This window comes from Coregonus lavaretus (assembly GCF_964263955.1).
Source record: "Coregonus lavaretus genome assembly, chromosome: 21".
NCBI lineage: Eukaryota > Metazoa > Chordata > Actinopteri > Salmoniformes > Salmonidae > Coregonus > Coregonus lavaretus.
This window is the reverse complement of record NC_140008.1, coordinates 13193364-13220651: the sequence shown is the minus strand read 5'-3', so window position 1 is coordinate 13220651 and position 27288 is coordinate 13193364. Positions and strand designations below refer to the sequence as shown.

The 27288-nt window shown below is 44.8% G+C and overlaps 1 protein-coding gene across 1 annotated transcript; it reads left to right on the top strand.

The window, feature by feature from the left end:
- The first annotated feature begins 126 nt into the window (after positions 1–126).
- Positions 127–27231, top strand: LOC311148802 (solute carrier family 41 member 2-like). Its single transcript, XM_084185780.1, has 11 exons — positions 127–345; positions 1072–1548; positions 1784–1891; positions 5265–5336; positions 5863–6007; positions 19808–19954; positions 20137–20284; positions 20375–20454; positions 20569–20700; positions 25937–26082; positions 26448–27231. Exons 2-11 carry the CDS (start codon positions 1144–1146, stop codon positions 26628–26630), a joined length of 1566 nt encoding a protein of 521 aa, XP_084041906.1. The 5' UTR covers positions 127–345; positions 1072–1143; the 3' UTR covers positions 26631–27231.
- The last annotated feature ends 57 nt before the right edge of the window (positions 27232–27288 follow it).

Below are 27288 nucleotides of genomic sequence, written 5' to 3'. Positions count from 1 at the left end.
AATAAAGTCCTCTGTTTGGAATACTCTGGAGGTTGCATCATCTCTTTGAGAGGAGATTGTTGTCAGTGAACCACAGACCAGCTCAATCAGGAGGGATTTCCTCACAGTGTGTGGGTGTGTGTGTGTGTGTGTGAGAGAGAGAGAGAGAGAGAGAGAGAGAGAGAGAGAGAGAGCGAGAGCGAGAGCAATGATATAGCTATGAAGGAGCTTCAGCCATTCAGGGGAAGAGGAAAACATTCATGGCCAGAATAAGCAGAGTGAAAGAACAACGCTGGAGTATCTACTTCTCCAAAATCTATTTCTTCTTCTCTCACATCTCTAATATGCTATGGTTTTACACTTTAGGTAAGTCACATTTTTCTCTTAACGTACTACCACTTGGAACTTGTAAGTGTTTTTCTCTTGTGTGTTACATGTTTTCAACTTCAGACCAAATTAGTGGATAACTGCAAATTACTTACAAAAGAACAAGTCATTGATTTACTTACTCTCACTCACTTCCAGATAGACTCACAGCCACTTTGAATATTTTGAAAGTGTCTGCCATTTTTCAGACATACATTGTTGGATACGACGAGATATTTCTATGCAATTTGGACTTACCAAATAATGAATTGAATGTCTCCTCAATTGGTTTGGCTATTGTGTGACTGCTAGAACCATGAGGCCTCACATTGTTTCCATGTCTGACAAGGGGCTTTGTAATGGCATGGAAAACCCCTGAGTATGTGGGAGAATGCCTAACCAATTATACCATACAAGCATTAGATGTTATGCATTTGTCGTGCTGTAGCCATGACTCTCTTGTATGCTTGTCTGTCTTATATACTCACGTGTAGAGATGGCATGCATCTTAGTCATTTATCTGTGTCTGTGCATCACACGTGTGTTAAATTACACACTAATCCTACCTTTGCCACACTTCTTACGCAGCAACAAGTTAATTCATTATTTTTATTTCTTGCCAGTAGTTCATGACTAGTACCAGGAGTGTTCAGTGATAACATCAATATCAAGGATGATACATACTGTAACTGTCTAATTACCTCCTGCTGGTTTTCTTTGACCCAGTCATATCAACTTACCCTTTCTTCGGAGTAGCAGAAGGAGTGTCTAACTCCCGCAGGACACATCATTGTTCTGATGGCCAACACTGGGCCACAGGATGACCAACTGGCCCAGAGGGACACCGTTGACGCAGGAAAACACAACAGGCACCACTATGGGTCCTGCCCAGCCCCAGATGCACACTATCTAGGGGGTCACCAACGACTCCCAAATAGAGCTCAGTCCCCATCCAACAGCAGCCCCTTTAATGAACTCTGTCCATACACCGAGACAGACCCACTTTTCATCAATGGACACATGCCTGGCTCCAAGGTCAATGAGGAAGTTATGGAGAAGGACCCAGAGGATTGTAGTGCCCAGGATGGTGTCAGAGAGGTGCCCAGTGAGTCCGTCAGGTCCATGGTTCTGCAGATACTGGTGCCCTTCCTACTGGCTGGACTGGGGACGGTGTCAGCTGGGATGTTACTGGACGTAGTTCAGGTGAGGTACTGATAAATTGCACGGTGTCTGTATTTGTTTATTTATTCTTACATTATGTGTTGGTGTGTCTACTGCATGGTATGTTCATGTATTGTATTGAGTGTCTGTATGTTGATTCTGTTGCATTGTGTATTGGTCTGTCTAGTTTATTGGGTGTTGGTGTGTCCACTGCATCATGTGTCAGTCTATTGCATGATATGTTGGTGTATTATTCCACTGTGTGTTGTTGTGGCAGCATTGGGAGGTGTTCCAGAGAGTCACAGAGATCTTCATCCTGGTGCCAGCTCTACTGGGCCTGAAAGGAAACCTGGAGATGACCCTGGCCTCCAGACTTTCAACAGCAGTGAGTACATGAACACACACACACACACACACACACACAATCAATCCATACCCCAACACAGTGGGAAGTCCATTCCTTACATTGTTTCTCTCTTGTATTGTGAATTCTCTGTCCCTGTGTGAAAGTCCTCACTCGCCAGTGAAGAAAATAGCCCTGCACAACTCCCTGCAGTACAAGACTGGACTAATGTGACTACAATCTATACTGCATATATGACTCTGAATCTACCCTCCCTAACCATGTATTGTGCATACAGGATGTATGGTGTGTTATTGGACTTTTGACCACCGACTTAACAATCTGTTGACTGGCATGATGGAGCATTTTCTGCTTCTGATTCGAGAATGCATGACCGCTCTAGTAACTTAGGCTCTCCCACTCATCATTTATACAGTATGAATATGGGTGTTAATACGTTTATGATGAGAGAGAAAGATCAATCACATTTATTTATAAAGCCCTTTTTATATCAGCAGTTTTCACAAAGTGCTTATACAGAAACCCAGCCTAAAACCCCAAAGAGCAAGCAATGCAGATGTAGAAGCATGGTGGCTAGGAAAAACTCCCTAGAAAGGCAGGAACCTAGGAAGAAACTTAGAGAGGAACCAGGCTCTGAGGTGTGGCCAGTCCTCTTCTGGCTGTGCCGGGTGGAGATTATAAGAGTAGATGACCATTAAGGCCAGATCGTTATTCAAGATGTTCAAACGTTCATAGATTACCAGCAGGGTCAGAAAGAGAGAGCGAGAGAGAGAGAGAGAGAGAGAGAGAGAGAGAGAGAGAGAGAGAGAGGAGAATTAGAGGGAGCATACCTAAGATCACACAGGACACAAGATAAGACAGGAGAATTACACCAGATAGGACAGACTGACCCTAGCCCTCCGGCACGTAGACTATTGCAGCATAGATATTGGGAACAGAGACAATGGGAGTCGGGGGACACTGTGGCCCCGTTCAACGTTACCGCCGGACAGGGCCAACCAGGTAGGATATAACCCCACCCACTTTGCCAAAGCACAGCCCCCACACCACCAAAGGGATATCAACAGACCACTAACTGACTACCCTTAGATCGATAGATTGTGACTCTGAGGCCGAGTATAGCCCACAAAGATCTCTCCCACTGCACAAGCCCAAGGGGGCGCAAAACTAGACAGGAAGATCACGTTAGTGACTCAACCCACTCAAGTCAAGTATAGTGAAAAAAGCCTGGCATTATATGATGCACCCCTCCTAGGGACTGCATGGGAAAGCGCGAGCAAGCCAGTGATTCAGGCCCTGTAGTAGGGTCAGAGGCAGAGAATCCCAGTGGAGAGAGGGGAGCCGGCCAGGCAAAGACAGCTAGGGTGGTTCGTCACTCCAGTGCTTTGCCGTTCACCTCGCTCCCCTGGGCCAGACTACACTCAATCATAGGACCTACTGAAGAGATGAGTCTTCAGTAAAGACGAGTCTATGTCTCTCACATGGATCGGCAGACCATTCCATAAAAATTTAGCTCTATAGGAGAAAGCCCTGCCTCCTGCTGTTTGCTTAGAAATTCTAGGAACAATAAGGAGGCCTGCGTCTTGTGACCGTAACGTACGTGTAGGTATGTATGGCAGGACCAAATAAGAGAGATAGGTAGGAGCAAGTCCATGTAATGCTTTGTAGGTTAAAAGTAAAACCTTGAAATCAGCCCAAGCCTTAACAGGAAGCCACTGTAGAGAGACTAGCACTGGATTAATATGATCAAATTTGTGGTTTTAGTCAAGATTCTAGCAGCCGGATTTAAAACTAGCTGTTTATTTAGTGCCTTATCTGGGTAGCCGGAGAGTAGCACATTGCAGTAGTCTAATTTTGAAGTGACAAAAGCATGGATGAGCTTTTCTGCATAATATTTGGACAACATTTTTCAGATTTTTGCAATGTTACGAAGATGGAAAATATCTGCCCTTGAAATATTTTCTATATGTTTGTCAAAAGAGAGATCAGGGTTCAGAGTAACGCTGAGGTCCTTTACAGTTTTATTTGAGACGACTGCACAACAATAGAGATTCAGCAGATCTCTTTGTTTCTTGGGACCTAGAACTAGCATCTCTGTTTTGTCTGCGTTTAAAAGTAAACATTTGCCGCCATCCATTTTTGCCGCCATTTACCTCTCCTAGCTGTCAGGCCTAATGAATGGTCATACTCATGACACAAATACAGTGCCTTCGGAAAGTATTCAGACCCCTTGACCTTTTCCACATTTTGTTACGTTACAGCCTTATTCTAAAATTGATTAAATACATTTTTTCCCTCAGTAATCTACACACAATACCCGATAATGACAAAGCGAAAAACAGTTTATTTTTACAATTTTGCAAATGTATATTTAAAAAACAACTGAAATACCTTATTTACATAAGTATTCAGACCCTTTGCTATGAGACTCGAAATTGAGCTCAGGTGCATCCTGTTTCCATTGATCATCCTTGAGATGTTTCTACAACTTGATTGGAGTCAACCTGTGGTAAATTCAGTTGATTGGACATTATTTGGAAAGGCACACACCTGTCTATTTAAGGTCCCCACAGTTGACAGTGCATGTCGGAGCAAAAACCAAGCCATGAGGTCGAAGGAATTGTCCGTAGAGCTCCGAGACAGGATTGTGTCGAGGAACAGATCTGGGGAAGGTTACCAAAACAGTTCTGCAGCATTGAAGGTCCCCAAGAACACAGTGGCCTCCATCATTCTTAAATGGAAGAAGTTTAGAACCACCAAGACTCTTCCTAGAGCTGGCCGCCCGGCCAAACTGAGCAATCGGGGGAGAAGGAACTTGGTCAAGGAGGTGACCAAGAACCCGATGGTCACTCTGACAGAGCTCTAGAGTTCCTCTGTGGAGATGGGAGAACCTTCCAGAAGGACAACCATCTCTGCAGCACTCCACCAATCAGGCCTTTATGGTAGAGTGGCCAGACGGAAGCCATTCCTCAGTAAAAGGCACATGACAGCCAACTTGGAGTTTGCCAAAAGGCACATAAAGACTCTCAGACCATGAGAAATAAGATTCTCTGGTCTGATGAAACCAAGATTGAACTCTTTGGCCTGAATGCCAAGCGTCACGTCTGTGAAAACGGTGAAGCATGGTGGTGGCAGCATCATGCTGTGGAGATGTTTTTCAGCGACAGGGACCTGTTTTTGCTTTGTCATTATGGGGTATTGTGTGTAGATTGATGAGGGGAAAAAAACAATTTAATACATTTTAGAATAAGGCTGTAACGTAACAAAATGTGGAAAAAGTCAAGAGGTCTGAATACTTTCCGAATGCACTGTATGTTGATGCATTAGTCAAGACTAAATAGGGGATTTTTACACTGAGAAAAGATAATAACATTTATGATTTTGTCCTTGTCAGGTGAACGTGGGGGAAATGGAGACAGCCAGAGAGAAATGGAGTTTGATTATTGGGAACCTGGCACTAAAACAGGTAATTTGCTTTATGGCTATACTGTCCAGTGTTTCCAGATTTCTATGAAATATGATCTATAATTAACTCCAATATGAGTGAAATAGTTTTCCTTCCAAAATATGTTAATTAGGTATTTTAAGAAGCAGCTTTTCTGTGTTGGAATGGTGTGGGCGTACCCCAACAACAGAATGGTGTGGGCGTATACCGGTCATAAAAAATATTCATGTGAATAGACCGCTGACTGGCCAGCTCATCCTCTTCAAGAGGATGACATCATCCTCTATGAGGAAATGGCAAGCATTTTTGAAATGGTCTGTTTGAGGTGGGGTTTTTTAAGTGTTTTTTTCTCCAATTCATTCTTTGGCCACAAATACGAGTATAGTATCAACAACATTATTTAGGTATGAGTTAACAGAATATTAACTTTTAAAAGTGAGATTTTCACTGGAAAGTTACTTTAAAGATATCCCTCAAACCTTTATTTGTACTTCTTAGCTCTAACAAATGCCTAGTGTCTGGCCCAAAGAATGTTTTCTTTCTCCAGATGCAAGCCACAGTGCTGGGTCTCCTGGCTGCCCTGGCAGCGGTGGTCTTGGGCTGGGTACTGGAGGGAGATATGTTCCTCAGCCACGCTGCTCTCCTCTGCTCAGCCAGCGTAACTACTGCCTTCATGGCTTCCTTGCTGCAGGGTAAGGAGACCAGCTAGCCCTGTCCAAACCCTTAACCCACATCACACCTACCCACACAATGGGTTTTAAGTCACGGCTCAAACAGCTAGCTAGGTATTGACAGTGACGGACGAACACCAACCCTAACCCCACAGCACCTCTCATTCTCCTACAAACAGTGCATTCAGAAGGTATTCAGACCCCTTGACCTTTTTCACATTGTCTTACGTTACAGCCTTATTCTAAAATGGATTAAATAGTTTTTTCCCCTCATCAATCTATACACAATACCCCATAATGACAAAGCAAAAACAGGTTATGTTAGCAAATGAATTACAAATAAAATCTGAAATATCACATTTAAATACGTATTCAGACCCTTTACTCAGTACTTTGTTGAAGCACTTTTGGCAGCGATTACAGCCTCGATTCTTCTTGGGTATTGGCACACCTGTATTTAGGGAGTTTCTCCCATTCTTCTCTGCAGATCCTCTCAAGCTCTGTCAGGTTGGATGGGGAGCGCCACTGCACAGCTATTTTCAGGTCTCTCCAGAGATGTTTGATCGGGTTCAAGTCCGGGCTCTGGCTGGGCCACTCAAGGACATTCAGAGACTTGTCCTGAAGCCACTCCTGCGTTGTCTTGGCTGTGTGCTTAGGGTCGTTGTCCTGTTGGAAGGCGAACCTTCGCCCCAGTCTGAGGTCCTGAGCGCTCTGGAGCAGTTTTTCATCAAGGATCTCTCTACTTTCCTCCGTTCATCTTTCCCTCAATCCTGACTAGTCTCCCAGTCCCTGCCGCTGAAAAACATCCCCACAGTATGATGCTGCCACCACCATGCTTCACTGTAGGGATGGTGCCAGGTTTCCTCCTGTAGCTCAGTTGGTAGAGCATGGCGCTTGCAACGCCAGGGTTGTGGGTTCGTTTCCCACGGGGGGGCCAGTATGAAAACAAGATGTATGCACTTACTTAACTGTAAGTCACTCTGGATAAGAGTGTCTGCTAAATGACTAAAATATAAAAAAATGTGACGCTTGGCATTCAGCCAAAGAGTTCAGTCTTGGTTTCATCAGACCAGAGAATCTTGTTTCTCATGGTCTGAGAGTCTTTATGTGCCTTTTGGCAAACTCCAAGCGGGCTGTCATGTGCCTTTTACTGAGGAGTGGCTTCCGTCTGGCCACTCTACCATAAAGGCCTGATTGGTGGAGTGCTGCAGAGATTGTTGTCCATCTGGAAGATTCTCCCATCTCCACAGAGGAACTCTGGAGCTCCTTCAGAGTGTCCATCAGGTTCTTGGTCACCTCCCTGACCAAGGCCCTTCTCTCCCGATTGCTCAGTTTGGCTTGGCGGCCAGGTCTAGGAAGAGTCTTGGTGGTTCAAAACTTCTTCCATTTAAGAATGATGGAGGCCACTGTGTTCTTGGGGACCTTCAATGCTGCAGAAATTATTTGGTACCCTTCCCCAGATCTGTGCCTCGACAAAATCCTGTCTCTGAGCTCTACGGACAATTCTTTCGACCTCATAGCTTGGTTTTTGCTCTGACAAGCACTGTCAACTGTGGGACCTTACATAGACTGGTGTGTGTCTTTCCAAATCATGTACAATCAATTGAATTTACCACAGGTGGACTACAATCAAGTTGTAGAAACATCTCAAGGATGATGGAAAGAGGATGCACCTGAGCTCAATTTCGAGTCTCATAGCAAAGGGTCTGAATACTTAAGTAAATAAGGGATTTCAGTTTTTTATTTTTAATACATTTGCAAAAATGTAAAAATAAACTGTTTTTAGCTTTGTCATTATGGGGTATTGTGTGTAGATTGAGGAGGAAAAATATTTATTTAATTAAGTTTAGAATAAGGCTGTAATGTAACAAAATCTGGAAAAAGTAAAGGGGTCTGAATACTTTCCGAATGCACTGTAGGTTCATGCATGCCAATTCCTCCATGCAAAGAGGCCCTCTTCACTAGCATCTTAGTGTGAGGTGACAGTCTCTTCATTATAGGCAAGTCCACATAAAAAAATACTACATTTTACTATATAACACTATAGTACTTACTGTATAATTCTATAGAATTCTGTAGTAAATTGTGGTATACTGTAGTATACTGTAGAATCCTATACTCAACACTGTAGACTGTAGTATCCCTCAATCGTGTAGTGCTTACTATAGACTTTTGTAGTATACTGTAGTATACTATACTACACACTTTAGTATCCCTCAATCATGTAGCGCTTACTTTAGAATTTTGTAGAACAGTGGAGAATACTATACTACACACTGTAGTATCCCTCGATCATGTAGTACTTACTTCAGAATTTTGTAGTATACTTTAGAATACTATACTACACACTGTAGTATCCCTCGATCACATGGTGCTTACTTTCAAATGTTTTGATCGATTGGACTGCTAGCTAGCTTTACTGCTAGTTGCTAGCTTTGTCAATGTGGTTTTGATTTGAACGTGCTGGAGCGCATGCCCTTGATCGTGTAGTGCTTACTATAGAATTGTGTAGTATACTGTAGAATACTATACTCCACACTGTAGTATCCCTTGATTGATTTTATTTGACTATTTAAAACACAATATAACCACAAATGTGGATATAATGCATTTAGACATTTGATGAGAATAAAAAAAAAAAAGTGAAACATTGATTTCCACTGTGGTCCTAGTTCAAACATCAAACATGTTACACATTTACAGCTAACCCACATGAAAAAATACTATAGTATACTAGGGTCTAAATACAGTAGTATTATATTTATATACTATAGTATTCACTGTAGTGTTTTTTTCCGGACATGAGTGTAGTATATTGTAGTAACACCTGCCGACTAGGGCACAAAAATGGCACAACTACCAATTACTGTTTAATAAGGGGAACAACTCAACCAGAACATAACACACACAGGTTCATGACGGGCCACCTATTGAGTTGGGTCAAAAGTTCTGAGCAATGCAACAGACCAAACAATATCTTAGCAAAAATATAACATTTGTATTACAATTGTAACATCTAAACATTAGACACAGGTTCTAGACCCATTCAAGGGAAACACTACAGAGGCAGATAAAGAACAAGCAAAGTTTATTAAAGCTTAGAGGATTAGGTTTGCTTGTTTGACACAGATACAGTGCCTTCAGAAAGTATTAATACCCCTTCACTTATTACAAAAGAAAATGTGTTACAGCCTGAATTCAAAATTGTTTGTTTTTTCTCATCCATCTACACACAATAGCCCATTTATAAGGAACAAAAATATAAACGCAACATGCAACAATGTCAAAGGTTTTACTGAGTTACAGTTCATATAAGGAAAACAGTCAATTGAAATAAATTCATAAGGCCCTCATCTATGGATTTCACATGACTGGGAATACAGATATGCATCTGTTGGTCACAGATACCTTTAAAAAGAAGGTAGGGGTGTGGATCTGAAAAGTAGTCAGTATCTGGTGTAACCACCATTTCAAATCAAATTAAATGTATTGGTCGCATACACATATTTAACAGATGTTAATGCGGGTGTAGCGAAATGCTTGTGTTCCTAGCTCCAACAGTGTAGTTGCATCTAACATTTCCGAACAATACACACAAATCTAAAAGTAAAAGAATGGAATTAAGAAATATATAAATATTAAGACAAGCAATGTCGGAGTGGTATTGACTAGAATACAGTAGAATACAGTATATACATATGAAATGAGTAAAACAGTATGTAAACATTATTAAAGTGACCAGTGTTCCATTATTAAAGTGACCAGTGTTCCATTATTAAAGTGACCAATGTTCCATTATTAAAGTGACCAGTGATTCCATGTCTATGTTCATAGGGCAGCATCTTCCAAGGTGCAGGGATGAGTAACCGGGTGGTAGCCGGCTAGTGACAGTGACTAAGTTCAAGGCAGGGTACTGGGTGGAGGCCGGCTAGTGATGACTATTTAATGGCCTTGAGATAGAAGCTGTTTTTCAGTCTCTCGGTCCCAGCTTTGATGCACCAATATTGACCTCGCCTTCTGGTTGATAGCGGAATGAACAGGCCATGGCTCGGATAGTTGATGTCCTTGATGATCTTTTTGGCCTTCCTGTGACATCGGGTGCTGTAGGTGTTCTGGAGCGCAGGTGGTGTGCCCCCTGTGATGCGTTGGGCAGACCGCACCACCCTCTGGAGAGCCCTGCGGTTGTGGGCGGTGCAGTTCCCGTACCAGGCGGTGATGCAGCCCGACAGGATGCTCTCAATGGTGCATCTGTAAAAGTTTGTGAGGGTCTTAGGGGCCTAGACGAATTTCTTCAGCCTCCTGAGGTTGAAGCGGCACTGTTGCGCCTTCTTCCCCACATTGTTTGTGTGGGTGGACCATTTCAGATTGTCAGTGATGTGTACACTGAGGAACTTGAAGCTTTTCACCTTCTCGACTGTGGTCTCATCGATGTGGATGGGGCGTGCTCCCTCTGCTGTCTCCTGAAGTCCACAAACAGCTCCTTCGTTTTGTTGACATTGAGGGAGAGGTTATTTTTCTCGCCAGGGCCCTCACCTCCTCCCTGTAGGCTGTCTCGTCATTGTTGGTAATCAGGCCTACTACTGTTGTGTCATCTGCAAACTTGATGATTGAGTTTGCCTCATGCAGCATGACACATCTCTTTCACATAGAGTTGATCAGGCTGTTGATTGTGGCCTGTGGAATGTTGTCCCACTCCTTTTCAATGGCTGTGCGAAGTTGGTGGATATTGGCGGGAACTGGAACTTGCTGTCGTACACGTCAATCCAGAGCATCCCAAACATGCTCAATGGGTGACATGTTTGGTGAGTATGCAGACCATGGAAGAACTGGGACATTTTCAGCTTCCAGGAATTGTGTACAGATCCTTGCGACATGGGGCTGTGCATTATCATGCTAAAACATGAAGTGATGGTGGTGGATGAATGGCACAACAACGGGCCTCAGGATCCCGTCATGGTATCTCTGTGCATTCAAATTGCCATCAATAAAATGCAATTGTGTTTGTTGTCTGTAGCTTATGCCTGCCAATACCATAACCCCACCGCCATCATGGGGCACTCTGTTCTCAATGTTGACATCAGCAAACCGCTCGCCCACACGACCCCATACACGTGGTCTGCGGATGTGAGGCCGGTTGGACGTACTGCCAAATTCTCTAAAACAACGTTGAAGGCGGATTATAGTAGAGAAATTAACATTCAGTTCTCTGGCAACAGCTCTGATGGACATTCCTGCAGTCAGCAGATTTAATTCAAAACTTAACTAGGCCACTCAGGAACATTCACTGTCTTCTTGGTAAGCAACTCCAGTGTAGATTTAGCCTTGTGTTTTAGGTTATTGTCCTGCTGAAATGTGAATTCATCCCCCAGTGTCTGGTGGAAAGCAGACTAAACTAGGTTTTCCTCTAGGATTTTGCCTGTGCTTAGCTCCATTCAGTAAATGTTTTATCCTGAAAAAAATTTGATATCCACAGTCCTTAACGATTACAAGCATACCCATAACATGATGCAGTCACCACTATGAAAATATGGACAGTGGTACTCAGTAATGTGTTGTATTGGATTTGCCCCAAACATAACACTTTGTATTCAGGACAAAAAGTAAATTGCTTTGCCACATTTTCTGCAGTATTACTTAAGTGCCTTGTTGCAAACAGGATGCATGTTTTGGAATATTCTGTACAGACTTCCTTCCTTTCACTCTGCCAATTAGGTTAGTATTGTGGAGTAACTACAATGTTGTTGATCCATCCACACTTTTCTTCTATCACAGCCATTAAACTCTGTAACTGTTTTAACGTCACCATTGGCCTCATGGTGAAATCCCTGAGCGGTTTCTTCCTCTCCGGCAACTGAGTTAGGAAGGACGCCTGTATCTTTGTAGTGACTGGGTGTATTGATACACCATCCAAAGTGTAATTAATAACTTCACCATACATTTACATTTACATTTTAGTCATTTAGCAGACGCTCTTATCCAGAGCAACTTACAGTTAGTGAGTGCATACATATTTATTTTTTTACTTCACACTCAAGGGGATACAGTATATTCAATGTCAGCTTCTTTTTTTTTTTACCCATCTACCAATAGGTGCCATTCTTTGCAAGGCATTGGAAAACCTCCCTGGTCTTTGTGGTTGAATCTGTGTTTGAAATTCACTGCTCGACTGAGGGACCTTACAGATAATTGTATGTGTTGGTTACAGAGATGAGGTAGTCATTCAAAAATCATGTTAAACACTATTATTGCACACATGCAACTTAGGCACATTTTTACTCCTGAACTTATTTAGGCTTGCCATAACAAAGGGGTTGAATACTTCTAGACTCAAGACATTTCAGCTTTTCATTTTTAATTAATGTCTAAAATTTCTAAAAACATAATTCCACTTTGTCATTATGGGGTATTGTGTGTAGTCCAGTGACACCAGGGGTAGGAACCGAAATTACTTTGAAATCAATCATTTTTTACATTTAGCTCATTAAATTAATTCACCAATCAGAGCGGATAGAGCAGGCAAGCTAGTAGTTTACATGCGTAATGGACAGACAAGTGTAGCCTTTGGCGCAAGGTGCAACTGAAATTTTGCAGGTGGGGAGAGGGCAAGAGAGTTGAGGAGGAGGCTTGAAGCACATCTTGTTATGACATGCATTATCTGAATTAGGTCCACAGAATTATACCTAGGAAGAGCAGCTTCTGGGGAGGAACTTTTAATGTATTTTGAGCTAGCTCGCTACAAGCTTGAGCTAGCTAGCTAATAAGTGTGGGTGTGTAGAGCTGCACCAGAATGAACACATCTTACCTTTTTGTATTTAATAAATCCAACGTGAAATGTGATAACTAGGCCTATAGGATCCTTAACTAGCATTGAAAAAGTTCATCCATTCTTCTCTAGCTAATAAAAAATCTCTCTTTCTATCTTCTGAATCAAGCTTGTAACCTCAGTACAGTAGTTTATGCTTCTGAGGAGGGAGGGGCAGGTAGCCTAAACACACACAGGCAAAGATTTTCAGCTTGCAGGCAGACACTGGAATATGTTTCTGAGTGACAGAGTGAGGGCTTTGCATAGGCACTTTGTTGCGTTTTGTTGTGGGACTATATAAAAAATGCCTGGAAGGTAAAATAATGTTATTAACCGGTTCCCATGCTTTTAAAATAATGGTTCTATTCCCTGAACCGGTTCCAACCCCTGGGTGACACAAAATCTCAATTTAATCCATTTTAAATTCAGGCTGTAACACAACAAATTGTGGAAAAAGTCAAGGGGTGTGAATACTTTCTGAAGGCACTGTAAGTAACGCACATTAACAAGAGTACACCAAAATGACTTCATAGATCTTTTACTTCCACTAGATAGCTTTCTGAAATACAAGAGCGCTTTCACAGAGATTCAGCTGACCAGGTTCTAAAGATGACCAAAAACTGTGACAAACAATACTGATGATCTTCTGATGGTAGAAAAGAAAACAGTTAGATAAATAAATACAAATTACTACTTAAACAGTCACCTTATTGGAGGGCGCTGCCAATACAGTGGGGGAAAAAGTATTTAGTCAGCCACCAATTGTGCAAGTTCTCCCAGTTAAAAAGATGAGAGAGGCCTGTAATTTTCATCATAGGTACACGTCAACTATGACAGACAAAATAAGGGAAAAAAATCCAGAAAATCACATTGTAGGATTTTTAATGAATTTATTTGCAAATTATGGTGGAAAATAAGTATTTGGTCACCTACAAACAAGCAAGATTTCTGGCTCTCACAGACCTGTAACTTCTTCTTTAAGAGGCTCCTCTGTCCTCCACTCGTTACCTGTATTAATGGCACTTGTTTGAACTTGTTATCAGTATAAAAGACACCTGTCCACAACCTCAAACAGTCACACTCCAAACTCCACTATGGCCAAGACCAAAGAGCTGTCAAAGGACAACAGAAACAAAATTGTAGACCTGCACCAGGCTGGGAAGACTGAATCTGCAATAGGTAAGCAGCTTGGTTTGAAGAAATCAACTGTGGGAGCAATTATTAGGAAATGGAAGACATACAAGACCACTGATAATCTCCCTCGATCTGGGGCTCCACGCAAGATCTCACCCCGTGGGGTCAAAATGATCACAAGAATGGTGAGCAAAAATCCCAGAACCACACGGGGGGACCTAGTGAATGACCTGCAGAGAGCTGGGACCAAAGTAACAAAGCCTACCATCAGTAACACACTACGCCGCCAGGGACTACTGTGAAGCATGGGGGTGGAAACATCATGCTTTGGGGCTGTTTTTCTGCAAAGGGACCAGGACGACTGATCCGTGTAAAGGAAAGAATGAATGGGGCCATGTATCGTGAGATTTTGAGTGAAAACCTCCTTCCATCAGCAAGGGCATTGAAGATGAAACGTGGCTGGGTCTTTCAGCATGACAATGATCCCAAACACACCGCCCGGGCAACGAAGGAGTGGCTTCGTAAGAAGCATTTCAAGGTCCTGGAGTGGCCTAGCCAGTCTCCAGATCTCAACCCCATAGAAAATCTTTGGAGGGAGTTGAAAGTATGTGTTGCCCAGCGACAGCCCCAAAACATCACTGCTCTAGAGGAGATCTGCATGGAGGAATGGGCCAAAATACCAGCAACAGTGTGTGAAAACCTTGTGAAGACTTACAGAAAACGTTTGACCTGTGTCATTGCCAACAAAGGGTATATAACAAAGTATTGAGAAACTTTTGTTATTGACCAAATACTTATTTTCCACCATAATTTGCAAATAAATTCATTAAAAATCCTACAATGTGATTTTCTGGATTTTTTTTTCTCATGTTAACTGTCATAGTTGACGTGTACCTATGATGAAAATTACAGGCCTCCCTCATCTTTTTAAGTGGGAGAACTTGCACAATTGGTGGCTGACTAAATACTTTTTTCCCCCACTGTATACTGCCTGGACCTCACACCAGCAAAGCATCTCCAAACAAACCAACTGAAAACAAAAGGACATTATTGCAGTGGCTTGACAAAATGAACATCTTGAACATTGTCACACATGAATAAACTCACTGATGGTGAAACTCAACACATACCATTCAGAACAATCGACCACACCCCAAACATTTCTTCAAGACAGCATGGTCACAAAGTGTTTCCTCACAGAAATAAACCACCAGCATCACCATACAGCCTATACACACAAAGGACCTTCCTGGTACAAAGCTCTCACCTGAAAATGCTTTATACATTTCCTACATGTCCTCCCCTGATAAGGGTCCCCAACGGAAACACTGAGGTTTAGGTGAGGGTTATGGTGATGCCCATCTACTGTGGGACCCCAGTTAAAGAGCAGGTGGAGGCAGAGATGCAGTTCTGTATAAAAGTATTTATAGAGTCAGGTAATGGAGATGATACATGGCAGGGAATTATTGACAGTTGTAGACATGAGACGCTTGTCTTGTAACTTGGTTGGCTTTGTATGGAGTATGGTTTATCTAAAAGGACACAAAGGTGCAAATAATAATGGGCAATAACAGCAATGAACATACGTAATTAATGGCAATCACTAGTGAATACTACAGTATACTACAGTCATGTCCGCAGAAACACTACAGTAAATTTACTACAGTCATGTCCGCAAAAACACTACATAATAATTAGGGGATGCTTATATAGTCCTGTTTCACTGTATGTGTAAGTGGGTAACTGGCACAGATGTGAGGTGTGAAATGGAAATGTATATTTTTTTGCATATCTCACTCCCCCTGAGATACCCTGGCTGTGACCCCACTCTCCGAGGGTATCAGCCATTATTAATGGCGACCCTGGAGAAATTAGGGTTAATTGCCTTTCTCAAGGGCAGAATGACATATTTTACCTTGTCGGATCAGGGATTAGATCCAGCAACCTTTCGGTTACTGGCCCAACGCTCCTGACGGCCAGGCTACCTGCCGTCCTACAGTGAATGTACATTATCCTAGGGGGCATTGGAAGACACACTGTAAATAACCTAATTTATGTCCCTCTTACTGCCCGGAATGCCTCTGCTGATCCTACAGCTATTGTATGCAGTAATCATATGCCTATGAACAAGAGTAATACTGTTAGCACTGAGGTGGTGTGCAGTAGTAGGAAGTCCACTGTGTGCAGCTCACCCTGCACTAATACAAATAACCTGGGTATGTCTACCTCTGCTAAGCTTCCCAGTAAAGCAAGAAAAAGAATCAAGCATCCCAGAAAAGTGTTAAAAAATAGTCCACGTTAACATATGTAGCTTAAGAAACAAGGTTAATGAAATCAATAATTTGCTAGTAACAGATGACATTCATATTCTGACAATCTCTGAAACTCACTTAGATTATACCTTTGATGATACAGTGGTAGCAATACAAGGTTATAACATTTACAGAAAAGACAGAAATGCCAACGGGGGCAGTGTTGCGGTCTATATTCAGGACCACATTCCTGTAAAGCTTAGAGAGGATCTCATGTTAAATATTGTTTAAGTAATATGGCTACAGGTTCACCTGCCTCACCTAAAGCCCATTTTGGTGGGACGCTGCTATAGACCACCAAGTACTAACAGTCAGTATCTGGATAACATGTGTGAACTGCTTGATAATATATGTGATATCAATAGAGAGGTGTACTTTCTGGGTGATTGAAATATTGACTGGCTTTCATCAGGCTGCCCACTCAGGAGAAAGCTTTAAACTAACTAGTGCCTGCAACCTGATTCAGGTTATCAATCAACCTACCAGGGTAGTTACAAACAGTACAGGAATGAAATCATCAACATGTATTGATCATATCTTTACTAATGCTGCAGAAATTGGGCCTAATATTGTGTATAAGAGGTCATACAATACGTTTTGTAGATATGAACAATATGTTGTTGATGTGAAGAATATTTGTTGGTCCGTGGTGTGTAATGACGAGCAACGAGATGCTACACTTGACACATTTATGAAATTGCTTATCCAAGTTACTAATAAGCATGCACCCATTAAGAAAATGACTGTTAAAACGTTTACATCCCCATGGATTGATGAGGAATTGAAAAATGGTATGGTTGAGAGGAATGAGGCAAAAGAGATGGCAAATAGGTCATTGGAAAACGTACTGCAAATTGAGAAATCATGTGACTAAACTGAATTAAAAGAAGAAGAAACTACGATGACAAGCCACCGGGGTCTGGCAACTTGGATGGAAAATTACTGAGGATAATAGCGGACGATATTGCCACTCCTATGTGCCATATCTTCAATGTAAGCCTACTAGAAAGTGTGTGCCCTCAGGCCTGGAGGGAAGTAAAAGTTATTCCCCTACCTAAGAATAGTTTTTAAAAACTTAACTGGCTCAAATAGCCTACCAACCCTTAGTAAACTTTTGGGAAAAAAATGGTGTTTGACCAGATAAAATGCTATTTTACAGTAAACAAATTGACAACAGACTTTCAGCACGCTTATAGGGAAGGACATTCAACAAGCACAGCACTTCCACAAATGACTGATGATTGACTGAGAGAAATTGATGATAAAAAGATTGTGGGGGCTGTTTTGTTAGACTTCAGTGCGGCTTTTGACATTATCGATCATAGTCTGTTGCTGGAAAAACGTATGTGTTATGGCTTTACACCACCTGCTATATTGTGGATAAAGAGTTACCTGTCTAACAGAACACAGAGGATGTTCTTTAATGGAAGCCTCTCCAACAATCAGGAATTCCCCAGGGCAGCTGTCTAGGCCCCTTACTTTTTTCAATCTTTACTAATGACATGCCACTAGCTTTGAGTAAAGCCAGTGTGTCTATGTATGCGGATGACTCAACACTATACACGTCAGCTACCACAGCGACTGAAATGACAGCAACACTTAACAAACAGCTGCAGTTAGTTTCAGAATGGGTGGCAAGGAATAAGTTAGTCCTAAATATTTCAAATGAAAAGCATTGTATTTGGGACAAATAATTTACTAAACCCTAAACTTCAACTAAATATTGTAATGAATAATGTGGAAATTGAGCAAGTTGAGGAGACTAAACTGCTTGGAGTAACCCTGGATCGTGAACTGTCATGGCCAAAACATATTGATACAACAGTAGCTAGGATGGGGAGAAGTCATAATAATAAAGTGCTGCTCTACCTTCTTAACAGCACTATCAACAAGGCAGGTCCTACAGGCCCTAGTTTTGTCACACCTGGTCTACTGTTCAGTTGTGTGGTCAGGTGCCACAAAGAGGGACTTAGGAAAATTGCAATTGGCTCAGAACAGGGCAGCACGGCTGGCCCTTGGATGTACACAGAGAGCTAACATTAATAATATGCCTGTCAATCTCTCCTGGCTCAAAGTGGAGTAGAGATTGACTTCATCACTACTTGTATTTGTGAGAGGTATTGACATGTTAAATGCACCGAGCTGTCTGTTTGAACTACTGGCACATAGCTCGGACACCCATGCATACCCCACAAGACATGCCGCCAGAGGTCTCTTCACAGTCCCCAAGTCAAGAACAGACTATGGGAGGCGCACAGTACTACATAGAGCCATGACTTCATGGAACTCTGTTTCACATCAAGTAACTCATGCCAGCAGTAAAATTAGATTTAAAAAAGATAGAAATACACCTTATGGAACAGCGGGGACTGTGAAGCAACACAAACATAGACACATGCGTACAAACACACAATAACATACGCACTATACACATGGATTTTGTGTTATAGATATGTGGTAGTAGAGTAGAGGCCTGAGGGCACACACTTAATATGTTGTGAAATCTGTTATAAATGTATTGTAATGTTTTTAAAATGTATAACTGCCTTAATTTTGCTGGACCCCAGGAAGAGTCGCTGCTGCCATAATAAATACAAATGAATACAAAAACACTACAGTAAAGTCTGTGAAAACACTACAGTGAATACTATAGTATATAAATATATTAATACTACAGTATATATACCATAGTATACTATAGTATTTTTTTCATGTGGGAGGTGTCTCCTTCTACATACAGTATTATCCCTTACTCTCCATTTACAGTACATATAATTATTCCTATTTAATTGCAATACTGTACACTTCTGCTGTATTCTTGGAAAAGCCTGAATGCTCTTTCTATTTGAGACGTACAGAATATAATCATCAGAGACCAGGAAGCTTAGCTACAACTGACATTGTAGGTTTCTTCCGTATCAGAGACCTTTTTGTTGCAAAACCATTTTGTTATGACTCAAATAAAACCAATGCTTGGGATCTGAGAGGTAGACCAGACTCTGTAAGGCAGAGCTTGTGATCTAGCTAGGACACCCAAATCAATTATTAATGTGGTTTTTATTGGAACGCTGGGTACTGATCGGTCCACAGAATAACATGCTATTTTATCTGCCTTGGAATGGTGATATGTATCAGCTCTATTTCAACAAATTCAACTTGACCATCTGTGTTTACAGATACTTGATTTGCATTTACCACTTGATAAAAGGGGAATTGAATAATACCACTGAAGGCCATTACAGTCCATTGTCCCTTTCGCCAGTCTGACGATTTGCATTTACCACTTGATAAAAGGGGAATTGAATAATACCACTGAAGGCCATTACAGTCCATTGTCCCTTTCGCCAGTCTGACGATTTGCATTTACCACTTGATAAAAGGGGAATTGAATAATACCACTGAAGGCCATTACAGTCCCTTGTCCCTTTCGCCAGTCTGACGCTTCTCCCAGCTGTCACAACATTGCTTTTATCTGTGCAACTCTTGGCTCCTCAATTCATGCACCTTGGTTGGAGAGCTGTGCAACTCTGAACAGTAGCCTGAATCTGACTTGACTGTATTGTTTTCTCCCAGGGATCATCATGGTGGGAGTGATCATCGGCTCCAAGAGGATTGGCATCAACCCAGACAACGTGGCCACGCCCATCGCTGCCAGCTTCGGTGACCTCATCACCCTGGCCATCCTGGCCTGCCTCAGCCAGGGGCTCTACGAATGCATTGGTGAGGGGAGGGGGTATATAGAGAGAGGTTTCGAGAGGTTTAGCTTTAGGCCACTAGAGGGCAGTATGAGCCCATTTACTGGAACATCATAGCTACATTGACAGCTCTGTCTGACTCGTCTGTCTGGCTATCTTCAACTGTATTTGTTTAGCTAGTGTGTGTCTGCTCCTGTCTCCACACAGAGTTGTATCCCTATGTGTCGTACCTGGTGTGTCTGTTCTTCCTCGGACTGACCCCTCTGTGGGTGGTCGTCTCCTCCAGAAACCCAGCAAGTCGCATTCTACTCTACACAGGCTGGGAACCAATCATCACTGCCATGGTCATCAGCAGGTCTGCTCCCCTGTTCCGTGCCCCTGAAGTCCAGTCACAGCATTCAAATGGAAATGGAAAAACCATCCTTTAATTTGTCTTTTTCTCTAGTATCGGAGGACTCATCTTGGACACAACTGTATCAGACCCGAACATGGTGGGAATGATAGTCTACACGCCAGTTATGAATGGTGAGACAAGGATCTGGGTTTTTAGAAGCATACATTTAGGAACCTTCAAGAAAATGGTAAGTCACGAGATCTCTCCATATGTATGATCATTGTGTCTTCTTCATCTCTATCTAGGTATTGGGGGGAACTTGGTTGCCATCCAGTCCAGTCGTATAGCCACTGATCTGCACCTCCACTGCTCACCAAGGCAGGTGCCTGAGGATCGCAGGAGCTGCTACAACCCCTGTAGGACCTTCTGTGGCTCAGGTAATGACACACACATGTGTCAGGGGCTGATGTAAGTGTGGTGTGGAAGTCAGGCGCAGGACACCGAAGCTTAGTCCAACAAAGTTTACTAGTTAACCACTAGGCAAAAATACAATAAACGGCATCAAAAACACACAGAGGCGAGCGATTACGCAAACTGTGCGTAACTCCAAAAACAACAAACAGAGCAAACACGCAGCACTAACTGACATGAGAAAACAACACACAACCTAACCAATACAAAACAGGCAACTTATAGAACACATAATCAGACACAAACGGACACAGGTGCAATAGACAGACAAAAGCAATCAAACATAGAAACATTCAACGGTGGCAGCTAGTACTCCGGGGACGACGAACGCCGAAGCCTGCCCGAACAAGGAGGAGGAGCAGCCTCGGCAGAATCCGTGACAGTACCCCCCCCCCCTTGACGCGCGGCTCCAGCCGTGCGCCGACCCCGGCCTCGGGGACAGCCAGGAGGACGCGGACCCGGGCGCGTGGGATGCCCACGGTGGAACTCAGTCAGGAGGGATGGATCTAGGATGTCCCTCCTAGGCACCCAGCACCGTTCCTCCGGACCGTACCCCTCCCACTCCACGAGATACTGGAGACCACTCATCCTGCGCCTCGAGTACAAGATGGTCCGGACCCTGTACGCCGGGGCCCCCTCGATGTCCAAAGGGGGCGGAGGGGTCTCTCCTATCTCATCTTCTTGGAGTGGGCCAGCTACCACCGGCCTGAGAAGAGACACATGGAACGAGGGGTTAATATTCTTGTAATCAATAGGCAGTTGTAACCTGTAACACACCTCGTTCAATCTTCTCAGGACTTTAAAGGGCCCCACAAACCGCCGACCCAGCTTCCGGCAGGGCAGGCGGAGGGGCAGGTTTCGAGTCGAGAGCCAGACTCGATCTCCCGGTGCGTATACCGGTCCCTCACTGCGGTGGCGATCGGCGCTCGCCTTTTGTCGACTGATGGCCCGCTGCAGATGGACATGTGCAGCGTCCCACGTCTCCTCCGAGCGCCGAATCCACTCATCCACCGCAGGGGCCTCGATCTGGCTCTCGTGCCATGGTGCCAGGACCGGCTGATACCCTAAAACACACTGGAAAGGTGTTAAATTGGTGGAGGAGTGGCGGAGAGAGTTCTGGGCCATCTCTGCCCAGGGGATATACCTAGACCACTCCTCTGGCCGGCCCTGGCAATAGGACCTCAGAAACCTACCCACATCCTGGTTGACTCGTTCAACCTGCCCATTGCTCTCTGGGTGGTACCCCGAGGTAAGGCTCACCGAGACCCCCAAGCGTTCCATGAACGCCCCCCAGACTCTGGAGGTGAACTGGGGACCTCGGTCAGACACAATATCCTCGGGGACCCCATAGTGCCGGAACACGTGGGTAAATAGGGCCTCAGCGGTCTGTAGGGCAGTAGGGAGACCCGGCATTGGGAGGAGACGACAGGCCTTGGAAAACCGATCCACAACGACCAAAATGGTGGTATTCCCCTGGGAGGGGGGAAGGTCGGTCACAAAATCCACCGAGAGGTGGGACCATGGTCGTTGTGGAACGGGCAGGGGATGTAACTTTCCCCTGGGCAAATGTCTAAGCGCCTTACACTGGGTGCACACCGAGCAGGAGGAGACATAAACCCTCACATCCCTAGCTAACATTGGCCACCAGTATTTCACGCTAAGGCAGTGCACTGTCCGGCCAATACCTGGATGTCCAGAGGAGGGTGATGTATGAGCCCAATAAATAAGGCGGTCACGAACCTCGAGCGGAACGTACGTCCGCCCCACAGGACACTCGGGGGGAGTAGGGTCGGTACGCAGTGCCCGCTCGATCTCCGCATCGACCTCCCACACAACCGGAGCCACCAGACAAGACGGCAGTATGGGAGTAGGCTCGATGGACCTCTCCTCTGTGTCATACCGCCGGGACAGGGCGTCTGCCTTACCGTTCTGGGACCCTGGGATGTATGTGATCTTAAAAACAAACCGGGTCAGGAACATGTTCCACCTAGCCTGACGAGGGTTCAATCTCCTAGCTGCCCGGATGTACTCCAGGTTACGGTGGTCAGTCAGAATGAGGAAAGGGTGTTGAGCCCCCTCAAGCCAATGCCTCCACACCTTTAGGCCTGGACTACAGCCAACAGCTCCCTGTCCCCTACGTCATAATTACGCTCCGCCGAGCTGAGCTTCTTAGAGTAGAACGCACAGGGGCGGAGCTTGGGTGGCGTGCCGGACCGTTGCGACAGGATTGCCCCAATACCGGCCTCGGACGCGTCTACCTCAACTTGAAATGGTAAAGCGGGGTCCGGATGCGCCAGCACCGGAGCCGAAGTGAACAGGTTCTTCAGTCTAACAAATGCCCTGTCCGCTTCAGCTGACCACTGCAAACGCACCGGACCCCCCTTTAGCAGGGACGTAATGGGAGCTGCCACCTGTCCAAAGCCCCGGATAAACCTCCGGTAGTAATTAGCAAAACCCAAAAACTGCTGCACCTCATTTACAGTGGTTGGAGTTTGCCAATTACGCACGGCCGACACACGGTTAACCTCTATCTTCACACCAGACACGGACAATCGATAACCCAAAAAGGAGATGGACTCCTGGAAAAACAGGCATTTCTCTGCCTTAACATACAAGTCATGCTCCAACAGCCTCGTCAATACTCGGCGCACCAGGGCTACATGCTCGGCTCGGGTAGAAGAGTACACTAGGATGTCGTCAATGTATACTACCACACCCTGCCCATGCATGTCCCGGAAAATCTCGTCAACAAAGGATTGGAAGACTGAAGGAGCATTCATTAACCCGTATGGCATGACGAGATACTCGTAATGACCCGAGGTGGTGCTAAATGCTGTTTTCCATTCATCCCCCTCCCTAATGCGCACCAGATTGTACGCGCTCCTGAGATCCAACTTTGTGAAGAACCGCGCTCCGCGTAATGACTCCGTCATAGTCGCAATCAGAGGAAGAGGGTAACTGTACTTAACCGTGATCTGATTGAGACTACGGTAATCAGTACACGGGCGCAAACCCCCGTCCTTCTTCTTCACAAATAAGAAACTCGAGGAAACCGGGGAAGTGGAGGACCGGATGTATCCCTGTGCCAAGGACTCGGCTATGTAAGTCTCCATAGCCGCTGTCTCCTCTTGAGACAGGGGATACGCACGGCTCCGCGGAAGTGCCGCTCCTGTTTGGAGATCTATCGCACAATCCCCCTGTCTATGAGGTGGTAGCCATGTTGCCCTAGTTTTGCTGAACACAAGTGCTAAATCCTCATATTCAGGGGGAATGCGCATTGCGGGCACTTGGTTCGGACTCTCCACCGAGGTCGCCCCTAAGGAAACACCTAGACATTTCCCTACACACTGGGCAGACCACTCCATAAGAGCCCTCTGTTGCCACGCAATGGTAGGATCATGGGCGCTTAACCAGGGAAGCCCCAGCACCACGGGATACGCAGGAGAGTCGATCAGATAAAACTGAATGATCTCCTCATGACCCCCCTGCGTCGTCATCTTAAGTGGTGCTGTGACTTCTCTGATCAACCCCGATCCCAGCGGCCGGCTGTCTAGGGCATGAACAGGAAAAGGGACTTCTACCGGCCGAAGGGGAATTCCTAGCCTATAACAAAATTCACGATCAACAAAATTCCCAGCTGCCCCTGAATCTACTAGCGCCTTATGCTGGGAATGAGGTGCCACCTGTGGAAATCTCACAGGTATACTCATGTGACCAACAGAGAGCTCTGGGTAAGTGGGGCGCCTACTCACCTGAAATGACTCCCCGGTGCGTGACCTGTTGTCCCCTCTCCCAGGAGACCCTCCCCAGCACCTAGCCGCAGTGTGTCCTCCACGGCCACAGTTGGTGCAGGGGACGGCCCCCCTCGGGTTCTCTCTCCTCCTCTCGCTAGCGCCAGCACCCCCGAGCTCCATGGGAATCGGCTCGGAGGTGCTGGAAGGTGGAATGGACGACCCCCACTCGGGACGTCCGCGGGTAGCCAGCAGGATGTTGAGACGGATGGAAATGTCCACCAACTGGTCGAAGGATAGGTTGGTGTCCCTGCAGGCCAGCTCACGACGAACGTCCTCTCGTAGGCTACACCGGTAATGGTCGATGAGGGCCCTCTCATTCCACCCCGCATCCGCCGCTAGAGTCCGGAACTCCAGGGCGAACTCCTGTGCACTCCTCTTCCCCTGTCGGAGGTGGAACAGACGCTCCCCCGCCGCCTTCCCCCGCTACCATCACCTACGCGGCAGGAGAACTCCGCGTAGGTGATGGTAGCGGCGTCTATTCCCCTCCATTCGGCATTGGCCCACTCCAACGCCTTGCCGGATAGACAGGAGATGAGGGCGGAGACGCTCTCGTATCCCGAGGGCACCGGGTGTATGGTGGCCAGGTATAGTTCCACCTGCAGGAGGAACCCCTGACACCCGGCTGCAGAACCATCATATGCCCTCGGGAGCGAGAGCCGAATGCCACTGGGTTCCGGTGCTGGGAGAGGAGGACTGGCCGATGGTGATGGTAAGGTGTGCGAAGGCGTGGGCACCTCTCCCGTAACCAACCGGCGTAGAGTGTTGAACACCTCGTTCATGGCGGCCCCAAGTTGCCGGATCATGGTGTCTTGGTCGCTGATCCGATCCTCCAGCGACTTGGGTGCCGCCGCTGCTCCTGCTGACTCCATAATGGTGTGTTGTTCTGTCAGGGGCTGATGTAAGTGTGGTGTGGAAGTCAGGCGCAGGACACCGAAGCTTAGTCCAACAAAGTTTACTAGTTAACCACTAGGCAAAAATACAATAAACGGCATCAAAAACACACAGAGGCGAGCGATTACGCAAACTGTGCGTAACTCCAAAAACAACAAACAGAGCAAACACGCAGCACTAACTGACATTAGAAAACAACACACAACCTAACCAATACAAAACAGGCAACTTATAGAACACATAATCAGACACAAACGGACACAGGTGCAATAGACAGACAAAAGCAATCAAACATAGAAACATTCAACGGTGGCAGCTAGTACTCCGGGGACGACGAACGCCGAAGCCTGCCCGAACAAGGAGGAGGAGCAGCCTCGCCAGAATCCGTGACAACATGTAGGCAGGCTCATGCACATGACCAGTCCCCTTAACATACCTGTGAACACGAAAGGTTATGAAATGTTCTGTTGTCAGGTGTATTGTATCTGTCAGTTAACCATATCTACCTCTCTGACAGGCGCCAATCATCGCTCTGCCCAGGTGCTGCTCCTGTTGGTCGTCCCGGGTCACCTGATCTTCCTGTACACCATCCACTTGATGAAGGGCAGCACCTCTCCCACACCTGTCTTCATCACCTTCTTCTTAGCTGCAGCCCTCCTACAGGTAAATCAGGAAACAAGAGAGATCAGTTAGGTCAATTTATGTGTCTTAGTAGTCATAAGTGGATTCTTTCTCCTCTGCTCCTTCATTAACACTGATACTATAATTAAGCAATAAGGGCCGAGGGGGTGTGGTATATGGCCAATATACCACGACTAAAGGCTGTTCTTAGGCATGACGCAACAAACCCCTAAGGTGCCTTATTGCTATTATAAACTGGTTACGTAATTAGAGCAGTAAAAATAAATGTTTTGTCATACCTGTGGTATATGGTCTGATATACCACAACTGTTAGCCAATCAGCATTCAGGTCTCGAATCACTCAGTTTATAATAAAGGGCTGAATCTTTCTCTCTCCCTTCTCTTAGGTCTTCACACTGCTATGTATTGCTGACTGGATGATCCATTGTCTGTGGCGGACGGGCAAAGACCCTGACAGTTACTCCATCCCCTACCTCACTGCCCTGGCGGATCTATTGGGCACAGCCCTCCTGGCTCTGGCCTTCCTTTTGCTCTGGCTCGTAGGGGAGAAGGTTCCCACTGGAGACTGACACCCTGGGTGCTTCATCTTCTCCCATTCTCCTTTCATTCTGCCTGGGTGAAAGCAGACATTTCAACTGCTTTCACCAATCCACCCCTATTGGATCTGTGATTGTTTTAAAGTAAGGTTGGATGCATTCAAGCAAGGCCTGAGATAAGGCAAGGCCTTAGGAAGAAGCAGGTGGCTCTACTAAAATCTGGCAGCAGAATTATTTTAATTGCAGGATTCTTTCTCAAAGGGGGTCTGTGTCCAACCCCCTGTTTGGCTTTTTCTGCTGAATTTCCTCACTAGCTGAGTTACTTCAATAGGCATTTTGGATATTTTGTCAAGAAATTCTGTGTTAACGAAATGAGGGTGATGTACGGTTGGTTCAATATTGTGGGCAGGCAGCATTTTAATTGTAACATAATATGTAATATACAAATATTATTTGTAAAATTTCTGTTATAGAATATAATTTGCCTTCGAACTACAGACATGGGTTAGTTTTCACAATGTGAATCAATAATATTGCAGTGTTACTTTCTTACCATTTGACTGTTGTGTGTTATTGCGTTTTGGGAGAGTTGAGAATGAGTCCAAACTGTCTAATAAAGAAAAATAGGATTTCATTTTGTTGATATTTAATAGGTAATTTCCCCTCTCCTGCATATAGATTAACATAAAAT